At 37.7% G+C, this 11977-nt stretch overlaps 1 protein-coding gene across 1 annotated transcript; it reads right to left on the bottom strand.

Annotated features, from left to right (window-relative positions):
* Positions 1–2196: 2196 nt before the first annotated feature.
* LOC128510422 (trypsin) lies at positions 2197–7395 on the bottom strand. Its single transcript, XM_053482694.1, has 5 exons — positions 7323–7395; positions 6868–7018; positions 5894–6035; positions 3850–4107; positions 2197–2361 (listed from the first exon to the last, which is right to left on the bottom strand). Exons 1-5 carry the CDS (start codon positions 7372–7374, stop codon positions 2203–2205), a joined length of 762 nt encoding a protein of 253 aa, XP_053338669.1. The 5' UTR covers positions 7375–7395; the 3' UTR covers positions 2197–2202.
* Positions 7396–11977: the final 4582 nt, after the last annotated feature.

Raw genomic sequence — 11977 nt, 5'->3', positions numbered from 1 at the left:
CTAGATCATCCAGGGTCCTGGGTCTTCTTTTATAAATTCTGGTTTTGATTTAAACTGTCCTGGTATTTCAGAGAGTTCATAATGCCATGCACCCTAACAAGGGTCCCAGGGCCTTTGGAAGAAAAACAGGCCCACAGCATCACAGAACCTCCAACCTTTCTTCACAGTGGCCATGGGGTGCTTTTCCTCATACTTAGCTTTTGTTTTACACCAGACCCACTTAGAGTGTTTGTTGCCAAAGATCTCTATCCTAGTCTCATCTCACCACAGCATATGGTCCCAGTTGAAGTCCCAGTCCCAGTAATACAGAAACTCCAGATGTTTATGTTTGTGACTGTAGGTAAGAAAAGGCTTTTTTATTGCATGCCTCCCAAACAGCTTGTTGGCATGTAGATAGCATCTGATGGTTGTTATGAAGACTCTGTGACCAAGATGCCACACTTTGATGCAATTCTCAACCTTTTTACTTTTCTTACCATCCTCCTCACTGTGCGCAAGATAAACTTGGGTTCTCGTCCAGCCTATTTTGTCCCTGTTTCAGTTTAAAACTTCTTAATTATCCTCTATTAGAGTGACTTGTATCCATTGCCTGATTTATGAGGGTCGACACCCATCTGCCTTTCTTGAATGGGGTGTTCTATTGTCTTTCACATGTTGAAGAGCGGATAAGAGAAATAGGCCTATTAAGTTACGAATAATTAATGCAAAGTTCCTCCTATGCCTCTACCAATACCAGATACTCTGACCTACTTTAGAAACTACAGTAGAACTTAAAAAAATGCTTTAAAAAATTACATTTATTTTATAATATTTATTTTATATTTTATAATATTTTATAATTTAAAAACAGACGATTTTATAAAATAAAAAAAAGCCATTATTTTGTAGTCATGGATTTTTTTTGTATTTTTATAGGTTAGATTTTTCCACAATAAAAAAAATACACTTTTTACAAGCCTAAGAACACATCTTAACCAGGGGTACCAATAAATGTGGAGGGTGCTGTGTATATGTATACCTTCTGCTATAACGCACAATCAAAAGTCCTGGTTTGATTTGAACACCTGCAAGAATGTAGGAGTAGTAACAATAGTAGCAGTAGCAGCGGCAGTAATAAGGATATTAATAGTAATAATATAAGAAGTTCTAATAAAAGTAGTACCTTGTATAATTTGGTATAACTGAACATATTGTAACTTTCCATTTTACTCATGTGTACCAATATCCTTTAGAAACAATAATCCAGAATCTCATTACCTTAAGAGACGATGCTTGCTCAGCTTTTTACTGAACGTGAAGTGAACTGAACATGTAACTCAATCAGCACTTGGATGACCTTGACTTGTCCAATGTGTGTATATTAACACTTAGTACGTGTTTTGGATCAAGAAACACAATGTTAATGATTAGAAATCAGAACACTTATTACTCTTTTGTGTTGGTAAAAAAGTGCTCTCTTTATTGACAGACTCTTAGGAATGCCCTGAAGTCATGGTTATATAATAACGAACTCGACCGAGTCAATCTGTGATGAGCGAGCGTTAAGAGCGTTCTATTGCTCCTGATCTGATCTACTTCTAGCTGTATGGAGAATAATAATGATATAATTTATTATATAGACATCTGGTGAATGTGTTCCAGGTTCCACATCCTCCGTCTCCTTCTCTCAAAGCTTCACGCATAAACTAATGAATGACTGTGTACTGTACATGTGTGTGTATTGTGTGTGCAATGGCTGTTTTTTTTTTTTTACCACAATCGTTTTCATGTTTTTTTTTTTTTTTTTACTATAATTTTTTCCCTAAATACCACCCCTAAATAACACCTTTATTAAACCATTCTGTTTTGAGATAGAAACAATAATCAGCTTTATGCCCCATAAATGTGAATGAAAAAAGCCACGGGGTGACATATGATCATGTTCACACAATAAAGCAGACAGATTACACATGACAGGAAAGAATGAAATGAAAATGTGCCTCGACATTATATGATCATTAATCTAGACCCTGCTGTGTCAGCAGAACTCACTAGCCTTTAATTAGTTAATGAATTATGCATGTGGATATATGCCAAGGCTGTTTTATTTTCCAGTCCAAGCTAAATTACCATGATTCCACAATTGTGTTTTCTCTCTACATTAGTCCCTTGTAATCCAAGACTTGGCTTTGGTCTGAAACTAAAACCTTTCCTGATTATTCTTTAGGACTGATTGTCACTTGTGATGGTCGAGAAGATCCACTGGTTGAAGTTCCTCACTTTGGTGTAGACGCCTGGGTAGTAGGGATTGGCGCAGCCTATTCCCCAGGACACGATGCCCTCCAGATAGCCATTGCACACGAGGGGACCTCCTGAGTCACCCTGTAAAAAATAGAAACATATTTTGCTTCCAAAGAACCAGATTCTTGTATTTTTAATGTACTGTAGTCCTATGGTATCGGCTAACTGAAGGACTTTTTTGGTTATCATATTTGGCAATTTTTTTTTCTCTCATTTTCAGTCCAGTCCACACAATGACCTATGAATCATTCAAGCACATGAAACATCTAACTTGAGGAATGACCGGGTGAGAAACAAGTGCAGATGATGACAGATGATCAGGCTGGTGATTAGTATACTGGTGATGCTCAATGCTGAGTCTTGAAACAGACGAGAGGGGATAGAGGTTGCTGCAAGAGTTGTTACATAAATGATCAATTTTTAAATGCCATTTTGCAAAAGACACTTTGCAGCAAAACATCTGTTCCCATTTCTTTAATGCAATATGCATCATTTAATTTAATCAAATTTAATATGAGGAAATGAGATGTGACTCACAACTTTTGCACAGGACTGCCTGCAACTACAGTACATGACACCAAAATCAGCTTTGTTTGTTTTTGTCGCATGTGATGCATAGCGTGGCCGTGTCAGGAGCTAGAATCTGCATGCGGGTGGAGCTGCGAGTAAACTTCATGTATGCAGGCATATGTGTGTGTGTGTGTATATATATATAAAGCTTCCACACACAATATATTACTATTATATTGAAGTTTGCAATAGTATGTACAGTAAAATACTCTCCTGCTATTATATTTCTGAAAAGAAAAAAACTACAGTCACTTCAATTATTGTTTTACTCAATTATAGCTCCTACAATATGTCTGACTGATGGAACAAATTAGGATTGATTAATTATTCTTTCACTATGGATCTCTTTTATGCTTAGGATTTATTAAAACCAAGGATCACCTGTATGAGCAGGTCATTGGTTTCAGTTCATTCATTCAGTTGGGAATTAATTGGGAAAAAATGTATTATTAAAATTAGTTATTAACTTCACTGGTGCGCTGTGAGCTCATTATATTTCATCTAATTTAATAGTTTTTGGTTGTTTGATAAAACTAGAGCTACTGTTTTGTCCTGGTGTTCTGTGAGGTCAATATTCAATTGAATAGTGGTTTATTATGTTTTGGGTATCCTCTGAATGATATTTTTCCCCCTTTTTGCCACCTTTTCATCTGTTTTAACTCTTCTTCTTATTTTAGTTTGTTCTTGTGCCCTGTGGCAGTCCTAGATCTATGAATATAATGCTTGATTGTAAATAATAGATTTTTTGGAGGATGCAAGTCTGAATTTGTAAAATTGTATTTGTGTATACGGAAACCTATGGTTATAGAACCTACTATGAATTGTGATAGCCTCAAATAATCCTAATCAGCTATGGTTATGTGTTCCTACAATAATTGAGACTTACTTCAGTTTAACTATAGGAACAAATGTTAATATTGTGTCATGTGTTTAGTGGTTATTCCACAATTCAATGTCCATGATAAAGTGTTAGGCCAGCTAAAGTAGGGTTTGCCTTACTTGGCAAGAGTCTTTGCCTCCGTAGCGAGATCCGGCACATATCATGTTCTCATTGACTCTGTAGGAGTAGTAGTTCTGGCAGTTAGGGATGTAATCCACATCCACAGAACGGAGCACAGGGGACAGGTAGAAACTGTAGATGCGTGTGACGCCCCAGCCGCTCACTGTGCAGGTTTTTCCAAAAATTAGTGGTGGTATGCTGGTATCTGGTAGAAGAGCTGGCTGGACATTCGCGTTTAGAACAGCCGGTTGGCTCAGCTGTGAAATACAGCATACATATACACTTTATATAAAAATCCAAGCACCTTGACTGATAAACACGAAGACACAATACAACCAGACTAACTTCCTGTCTTGTTGGAATAAAACAAGAACTGTACTTTTTTTTAAAGGTTTAGATATATATATATATATATATATATATATATATATATATATATATATATATATATATATTTATATATAAGGCATCTTTTATATCAGTATATATATATATATATATATATATATATATCATAGTTTATACTGTTTATAGCCAGCTGTGTTAGTATCCTAGTACCTGAACACCGTTTGTTGGACTTACGAACAAATTGCACTTATGAACAGAACTTATCCGTTACAACTACAGTTATAATATCTCGTTACAGTCGTGCCTGGAAGTGGGTGGGATATTTTAGGCAGCAAGTGAACATTTTGTCCATGACGTTGATGTGTTGGAAGCAGAAAAAATGGGCAAATGTATAGATTTGATCAACTTTAACTCAGCCAAATTGTGATGGTTAGAGGACTGGGTCAGAGCAACTCCAAAACTGTCTTCTTGTTGGACGTTCCTGATCAGCATTGGTCACAGCATAGTAAAAGTGATCCAAAAGCAGAAAAGCAGGGAACCAGTGACAAGCACATGACTGGCCCGTGTAGTCCGATCCAAAAGAAAAGCTACTGTACCTTAAAATGCCGAAAAGGTTAATGTTGGGTCCTATATAAAGGTGACAGCGCACACTGTTATGGTTGCAGAAGGGGAAACCTACTCAATATTTGACGGGTGGTTGTAATGTTATGGCTGATCAGTGTACCTATTAAGAAGGTGGTATTTTTTAAAGAATCATTACATCATTAGATATCATGAGGGTAAGTCAAAAATTATCCACACTCTGGTTATATTAAAACTTCTGTTGGCCACACTGTCTACTGTTACATCAGTTCATTTGTAACTGCGGTGAAAACAAAAATGAATGCCCCACTTGTGATTTGCACAAAGGAAAAGCAGTGTGCAGTCATTAGTTTTTTTGTGGTCTGAGAGTGTACCTGGTGCTAAAACTATTCACTGAAGAGCATTAACAGAAGAGTTTGGATATCTGCAAAGTAAATTTTGGACTGATCCTCTAAGGAAGGTAGTCTGGAACGGAAACATCCTCAACCGCCGATCAAGAAATAGTTCAAAAGTCAACCATCAGCTGGAAAATTAATGCTTAATACGATACTCACGGGCCAGTATTGGATCATTTTTAGGAAAAAGGTTTAACAGTCAACAGTGCTGGTTACAGTGAGACTCTTATTGAAAAGCTGAACTTCAGATTAAAAGCAGAGAACTGCTATCCAGGCGCGTCGTGATCTTGCACATTAATGCACGTCTGCACACTTCTGCCCACAATGTCAAAACTCTATAAAAACTTTGTTTTGAGTTGTTAAAGCATCCTGCCTATAGTCCTGATCTCGCTCCATCAGATTTTCACCTGTTTGATCCCCTGAAAGAAGACTAAGTGAAGAAGTGAAGACAGCGGTGCATTCATGACTCACAGCTCAGCCTAAAACATTTATTTAATGAGTGACCACAAAAGCTTGTCGATAGATTAGAACTTTTACTAAAAATTAAGGAGATTATGTTGAAAAATGATATATTTCAATAAATTCTGCAGCTAGAGTGCGTATAGTTTTTGACTCACCCTTGTAGATTGGCTTTCCTCCAATAAACCCCTTTAATTTTCACTCTGGATTTGCAGACAGCCTTTTTAAATTTGGTCAATAAACATAAGAATCTGCTGACCTTCAGGAGCATGATGTCACTATCATACGTTCTCGGGTTGTACATAGGTTGGGATATGATCTTGGACACGTTGAAAACTTGCTCAGTTTTGTCTTCAGCATCCAGATTATGTGCGCTCAGGACCACCTGAATGATGTTGCTCCTATCCAACAGAGAAAACGCCAATGAACTCATGATCTTGACCTTTAAATAGTAATGTATTCTTTAAGCCTTTTCCACTATTATATTTTTTGTTATCTTTAGGTTTTAATTTTAGAAGTGAGCAGTCAAATGGGCTTTGTTTATTAATATTAATGTGGGCAGGTGCAAAAAAAATATATATATAGTGGTCAACAGTCAGACAGGAGGAGTTCAAGAGTGTGTACAGAAGTTTGTAGGAGGGCTTCAAAAGTGGCTGCATTAATGGTTAGGCTTGGTCTAGAGAGAATGCATTATTAGGCAGAATTACTGTAGTGAAACGTTCTGCAGGAATGGGTAGGATCGGTCAAGAATATGTAGTTTAGTGTGTGTGTGGGAAGTCTGATCAAAAGCTGGCACAATTGGTCAAGACAGGCTATAAGATCTTATTAGGTGAGACAGTGTGCTGGAGCTAGTGGGATAGGTGCTCCACTAGTGCAAATACTTCTGGTCTTCTAACACTGAAGAGTAAATAACTACTTTTTTTAAAAGACCATTTGATTTTCTGAGTGGGCATTAGTGGCTCAGTGGTGGATTTGTCGCCTGCCATGCGGAAGGCCCAGGTTCAATTCCCACCCAATGCCCAAGCCCAGACGAAATGGGAAGGGTTGCATCAGGAAGGGCGCCGGGGGTAAAACCTGTGCCGAGTTTGTGGATCAGATGGTCCGCTGTTGTGACTCCCCGATTGGAGCAGCCGAAAGACTAACAGCCGAAAGGGCAATAAGTAAATAATAATAATAATAATAAAAAGAAAACCCTGTGTCTAACAGTAAAGTGAACATGACTGCAGTACTCACGGTCTCCAGCAGTGGGCAGCAGAGACCACCCATTGTTGGTGGATTAGGATTCCTCCACAATAATGATTTCTCTCATACTGAAGAGATGCTTGGAACTTAATGGAATGAGGCACAACTTCTTGGCCCCCAATGATCCTTTGGGTCAGTGAGTCTAATAGACAAAAAGAGGGTTAAATTCACAAAGCAAGTTGAAATGAGTCCTAGAGGTGATCACCATCTAATATGTACTGGGATTTAAAAAAGTTCATGTGGAACGTCTAATAAGTTCATATCTCACTAGTTGAAGATTAAAATATTATAGTATTTTTAAACTATAGAAATATATTAATCATGAAAGCATGTGATTTTATTACTGCACTTAGCATATCAAAAGACTTCCAATTGTACACCAGATATAAAAATTTACATTTAATTAAACAGAAAAGGAAAGAGCTGTTTAAATTTCAAAGACCTACCTCGGGTCATCATGGTTAGGACGAAGATCACTTTTCGCCAGACCTGAGCCATATCGTTATCACCAGCTGTTGAACAAACCAGTCAATAATAAGAGTAATAATAAGAATCCAGATGTCATGCAAGCAGAAAGCGTGTCATTGCATGATTTATGAAGACAGCTATGCAGATATAGCATGGGTTCCCATTTGTATCTTTCATAGCTCAGTGTCAGTCTGATTTATCACTCTGTGCATTTGAAAACCAAGGCTTTTGTCGGTCGAGTGTAGTTCCATTACAGCAAGTGATGCGAAATAAAGAGTATGCGATCCATCATACTCCACGTGCAGAAATTTAACGTGACTTTTTATACAGAAATTTATCACAATAATTTTTAAAGACTCACCACACACAGTCGTCTTGGGATACGTGCAGATAAGACTGCCCGAGCTTCCCATAACGCTTTTATAATAGAACCATGTCTTTTGTGCATAGCTTTTGTTCAAAGATTGTGTCGTCTCAGAACGAACTACAGGGATTGACCTAGTACATGACAAAGCAGAGGAGTCCCTTGGTGTCCAGTGACCAATTTGGAGCTTTCTTCACTCTCACGCTGATGACCGTGGGTGTTACCAGAACACGGAAAGAGATAAATGGTTAGAGAGGGTGTGGAAGGGACTGAAGTTCTCTTCCTGAAAGAGTACAGTTTTTTTTTTTTTTTTTTTAACTGTCAAACGATTTTTGGTGAGGCAGAGGGCAGGCGTGTTTATGGGAGTTCCAGGGACACCAGCTCGATCCTGAGATTGGGTTACTCTCTGTGTGGCGTGTTGCATGTCTGCCTGGGTTTCAGCCAGGTTTTCTGGTTCGTTTCCAACTCTTAAAAATAAACCAGTTGTTATTAAAAAAACAAACAAAAAAAACTCATCTTATTTGGTGTTCTGAGATGAACTGTACAGTACGCATAGATGTGTGGCAAAGGAAGAGCATTTTAAAGTGCTCCCATAAGCACCAGATCTACCATAAGAAACCAGTAAATGTTTGCATACCTACATCAAAATCTGTGTTTAGACTCTAAATAAATTAAAGTCTATCAGTACACAATGCACTGATGATTTTTAAGTCTAAAATCAGACCTTTTTTTGGTGATCTCATACTGGCAGAAGAGTGGAGGGTCTCACAACCTTTCAAGAGCACCTGAGAACCCTTAGAACATGAGTTCTCATCATTTGCTAATATTTAAATGCTTTTCTTTGCCATACATCCAATATACCTTCTGAAATGATGCATAATTGAGGGTGACCCAGAAATCACTGGTTTTATGATGTATTACTATCATTTCAGCAAATTAGCCCTTTCGGCTTGTGAGTATTATTTGTAGCTTGAGCGACTGCGTGAACCTTGTAATTAGTTGTGTTTGCTCTCTCCACAACTACTCTATCATGCCATTGTTTCTAGTCTGCTGGTTTTATTACAAAAAACTGATTAAATAACAATATTCTCATTTTGTCACATGAAAGTCTGGGAAAATGTACATTGATCAGCTACAACCCAACAGGTGAATTGAGTAACATTGATTCTCTACGGTATATAAATAACAGAAAGGTTTTGTCCGTACATTGGTCTAAACTCGCTCTTTCAATGATATCTTTATGTTTTATACATTAGAGGACCAGAAACCAGTCTCAGAAAAATTCTGTCCGTATGTCTGTATGTCTGTATGTCTGTCCAGCCAGATTGTGTCACAGCATCACACAAAAATGGCTGGACAGAATGTAATAAAACTTTTGCAGTACATAGATATCAGTTATGTGCTGGATTTAAGGCTAGACTTTTAAATAGGCTCCTTGCTCAATGTAAACAAACACCTACACCAATAGATAATAATTAGAAAAGCTAAACTGGATATATTTACTGGGATTAGTTCATATTTTCACAGATGAAGTGGTATAAGTGAATTTGAACACGCTGGAGTCGTTTTAGGATAAAACGTTATCTTTTATCTGCTCCACTTTTTTTATTTTTTTCATCTTGTGATTCACCATAAAAAAAATAAATCGAATTTAGAGTAAAAAGACACAAGATACTTAACCTAAATAACAATAAAATGGTATTTCTGTATCTCTCCAATACGAAGTAGTAGAATCAACTGGTACTTGATCTACAACCTGAAATAATGAAGTCACTGATTACATTAAAGCTGATCTACTTTCCCATAATTCAGCGTGTCACTTATACTGTATACTAGTAAACTTGTGACAGGATCATTTGCACTCAACGCTTAGTGGGACCGAAGGCCAGCCCATGTGGGATCGGATGACACCTGATGGTCCTGTCACTAGTTTACTAGTATATAATTGATAATCAATGTTACTCAATCACCTGGCGGTGTTTTTTAGAGGCGCTACTAAAAGGTACACTGATCACCTACAACTGTAACATCACTGCTAGGTGAACTGAGTAACATTGATTATTAATAATATACCAGTAACCCAGTGATAGGATCACGGGCATCTAAAGCCAACTTAACTCTGGCTACGATAGAAAGGTATCAAAACCCCCAGTGCATCACAGCTTACTGAGTATGGAGCTTAACGGGAAAAGAGCACGAGGTTGACACTTGACTGCATTGAACTGAAACACAAAGACACGGGCAGCCCTTTAATTAATTATTTAATTCCCTTAACTGCCACACCTTGACAACCCACAGGACACCCTGCTTAGATCAGTTGGTGGAAACTCACAGCAGGAATTGTCTACCCGTCAGCTCTGAATAGTAATGAAATAACAATATATAAAAAAATATATATATTGAAATGCGGATGCAAACGTTATGATTTAAATGTTTTTGCTTCTTTAACCATTCATGGATTGAATCTGATATGGTTGTACGGAGAAAAAAAAGCGGTTGTTCTCACACAGACACAGACTGTTTATTACCTGAACAGGGATGCATGCCGGTGATACAGTGCTGAATTTTGATCTTTAGACCTTATTAGGGATTCACACAGAGAGTATTATAGTCTGAAATATCTTATAGAGCTTACAGTTATATACCGTGCCCTCTTAAATGTCTACGAATCCGACTCCTCGTGAAAGTGTGGAAGGAGACTGAAATCCGCCTACTGCTCAGGAACTTCAATAGAAAAAAGTCTCTTTCAAAGGCTAGTGGGATTTAAATAATACACCATAGAGCAAAACTGTAAGTAATAAATAGCACACTTAATATACTGTAACAGACACTATATGAAAGAAAAGGATGAATATCTGTGTCCTTGTTAAAACCCCGTGTGAGTTACTCAGGTTTCTGAGACGTATATACTGTAAGTGAGTGATGATCGCAAAGTCTAAATATCTCAAAAAAGTATAACACTTTGCTTTTAAACAACCAAATCTTTTAGTTCTATAGGCAAATAATCTTCTCTGAAAATAAATTGTAGATTTGAACATTTGACTAGACTCAATATAATCTCGTTCACTTGCTTAGATGACATCATAAGATTTAAAAGTTATCTTAATTTTCCAGAATTACAGTTACTGTTACAGTTGCAACATCAGAGGGGTGTTCAAGCCCAACCAGAAATGTCTTGTGAGTTAAGACATAACTTGACTCTTACAGAAGACCTCAGACACAGTACGGTGATGAGACTCATTTAAATAATGCAAACGAGCCTTTAAATAGCTCAGAGCCTTATGCAGTTGTTCCCGTGCCTCTGTCTCTAGGAACTGTTCATACAATCAATAACCAACACCACTTGCAAGTTACGGGAATTCGAGTGGGAGTTATTGCTACATCCTCCGCACAGTCGTGACCTTGATCCAAGCTTGATCCTTTTCCACATGTTTGGGGCATAAAAGGAGTTCCTGGGAGGCCAGCGTATCAGACAGGAAGCATTTTTTTTTTTTTTCTGCACCACTTGCACATTACCATGACCTCGCTCACAATGACTAAGCCATTTCCACAAGTTTGGGTGATCTGAGAAATCTTTTACCTTGATGGTATCCAAGCGATAGTGAAACCCTGGGATAAGTGCATTAGTGTAGCAGGGGATTGTATAGAGAGATAAAGGGAGTCTTTAAAAAAGTCATAACTGTGTGCTGTTATTCTCTACAATCAAAAGTCCCGGTTTGATCTGAACATGTACACACATGTACAGCATATAAATAAATACTTTAATATTGAATCACTGTATTATTATTATTATTATTATTATTATTATTGTTATAGTTATGACTCATGTTGACATCCATGACGCAGTGGTCCACATGCAGCACAAGGCAGGGAGGTTTGATGTACCGGGTAGCAGTTGCACGTTTTCAAAGAACCTTGCGTCATACTTCAGGATTGCAGCAGATATTTAACGTCGCCCCGAGCTAAATTGTGGAAAGTGGGTCAGTGAAGATATGCTATATTGAACACGAATCTTTAATCTGTGTATGGTCTGTAGGAGCTCAGGAGCAGTGCGGCGGGTCTGCTGTAAAAGCGCTGTGGTCAGCACCCAGGGGAATGAAGCATGCGATTAAGATGGAGGGAGAGAAAGAGATATTGTAGTTGTAATGACAAAAAAAAAAAAAAATGAATAAAACCTCCAAAGGTGGATATTAGTGACACCTTGTGTGGAGGAGGTGTCCAGGGGACACAAGAGGGATGAAAAAGAGTGTATCAGCTGAACACTGACAG

Source organism: Clarias gariepinus, chromosome 22 (genome assembly GCF_024256425.1).
Source record: "Clarias gariepinus isolate MV-2021 ecotype Netherlands chromosome 22, CGAR_prim_01v2, whole genome shotgun sequence".
Classification (NCBI taxonomy): Eukaryota; Metazoa; Chordata; class Actinopteri; order Siluriformes; family Clariidae; genus Clarias; species Clarias gariepinus.
The sequence above is the reverse complement of the archived record's forward strand: the minus strand, read 5'-3'. Positions and strand labels throughout refer to the sequence as shown.